Source organism: Vitis vinifera, chromosome 1, assembly GCF_030704535.1.
Source record: "Vitis vinifera cultivar Pinot Noir 40024 chromosome 1, ASM3070453v1".
Taxonomy (NCBI): Eukaryota; Viridiplantae; Streptophyta; class Magnoliopsida; order Vitales; family Vitaceae; genus Vitis; species Vitis vinifera.
In genome coordinates, this window is record NC_081805.1 from 23438620 (window position 1) to 23440727 (window position 2108).

At 33.8% G+C, this 2108-nt stretch overlaps 1 protein-coding gene across 1 annotated transcript; it reads right to left on the minus strand.

The window, feature by feature from the left end:
* Positions 1–205: 205 nt before the first annotated feature.
* On the minus strand, positions 206–1255 carry LOC100242603 (defensin Ec-AMP-D2). Its single transcript, XM_002274317.4, has 2 exons — positions 1102–1255; positions 206–592 (listed from the first exon to the last, which is right to left on the minus strand). Exons 1-2 carry the CDS (start codon positions 1163–1165, stop codon positions 423–425), a joined length of 234 nt encoding a protein of 77 aa, XP_002274353.1. The 5' UTR covers positions 1166–1255; the 3' UTR covers positions 206–422.
* Between the last annotated feature and the right edge of the window lie 853 nt (positions 1256–2108).

The window sequence follows — 2108 nt, forward strand, 5'->3', positions numbered from 1 at the left end:
AGCCATACTTCAATGATCCGGATTTTGAATTTATCATGGTACCAATTTTGTATCTTAGAATTTCTGTTACCATTAATCTAGTACTTTTCAAAAACCCTTTAGTTATAGCATATTGTAGGCATATCATACCATAATATTATAGCATAAAAGACTTTAAATTCTATTTTCATAATCGGTTTTATTATATCATTTTCTCAGGTAAAACTGACAATGAAAGTCACTTGAGATTTTATTATAATATCATATAGACCGCAGATCAAACCAAACGCACAAGGCCAACACGAGCCCATAGTACGGGCCAGCTCATACAGAAGTGTCATTTTCCAGGCACACCCACAAAGTTGAAAAGGAGAGATGGTTTCACCCATCACTACTACTCAGTACTCTACACATATATGTTTGAAAGCTCTCACACTCGCTAATTAACAATGCTTAGTGCAGAAGCATCGACGACGAAAGCCACGGCAATTTCCTCCATGGAAACCCTCGGTCTGGCAAACAGCAGCACAGTTGCTCTGCCTGACACACGTTCCCTTGAACCGGTGGCTCTGACTCTCACAGGTCCTAGCCTCAGCCACCATCGGGCCCATCTCTGCCAAAATACACATTGAGAAATCACAGGACTTTGTTTCAGTAGAAGATATAGTATTCGATACCCTTAAAAGAACAATTCCTAATGATTATGTTATTGATTCCCACAGAAGACACATCTTTGTTAATTTCATACTAATGGCAGCTGGAGATCTATGGGCAGGAATTCAAATCTTGAGAGTTTTATTATTATCATCAATCTCCAGTTAAACACAAAATTTGCTATAGGATTTGCTATATCTGCCAGATATTGTGATAATAAAATTTCAAAACCTTGATGAGGACTCAAAACTCTAGGAAATTGTTGGTGTAAATTAACATAAGAACAAAAATCTTTAATAAAACCCAGGCATGCAAATGAAATTGCTAGGCAAAATGGCTTAAACCATGGCTGTGAATGGACTTCATTAGGGCTGTACCCAGAATATATGCATGTCACAAAATGATAAAATGTTCTAAACATTGTGCATGAACCCTCAAAAGGAAAACAGAGAAGAGATAAGAATTAACCAGTAGCCATGAAGAGGAGAATCACAAGGAGAAAAGCTGAAAACAAACGTTGAGAGCCCTTCATCTTTTGCTTTTGTATGAGAAGACAGGAGATAAAGATGGAAATGGGGTGAGGAGAACAGCCCGAGGAGGTCTTTATATAAGGGTCTGGAACGCTCTAGCTTTGGGACAACCCCACATGTGTTCACATTGGCCATATCTATATGTATAGCAACGAAAGATCGAGAAAAATGTGGAAAGGTTCGCTCTTATGAATCAGGCCTAGTCACTCCGCACTAATGCCACTTTTATGTTCTTTTGAAATCCATTCATTTGATCTGTCTTTCAGCTTTCTGTCAACATCCTCTGGCATTGCTTTGTACTGATCTGTCTTTATGTTTTATTGGACTGCTTTGTACACATGCTTTATGCTAAATAATTTTTCTGCTTAAAATAAAAAAATAAAAAAAAATAAAATAATAAACTTTAATTTTCCAAACATATTGACAATTGCTTGAGAAATGTTTAAAAGTGAAATAATTGAAAATTAAGGATGAAAGTGAAAAAAAAAAATGTAAGATGAAGAAATCAATGGTCAATCCTCTCGATAATAATATGAAGAAAATAGACTAGGGTTGAGGAGTAGAAGTTTATATTAGGATCATTGAATTGTCTAACCTTTACACGAGTAAAAACAATTATCATTCATAAAAAAAGGTTTAACAAATATCATAAAATCGGTCATTTAATTTTTAAATCTCCAAGGGAAATAAAAAACAATAACAAAAGAAATGAAATAAAATAAAAGTTTTAGTATCTCAAAACTTTCTTTTACTTACCCTTTTATATAACATTTCCTTTTAGCTCTTTTAAACATATAAATTTTTAAAATTCATAGATTTTGTGATCATCATGTTGATCAAACTCTCTTCCATATTTCTTAGTTTCTAATACTGCAATCCTTGATAATAAATAAATGGGAACAAATTTTGTTTATTTAATTTCAAGCTACTTTAGTGTTGATTTAA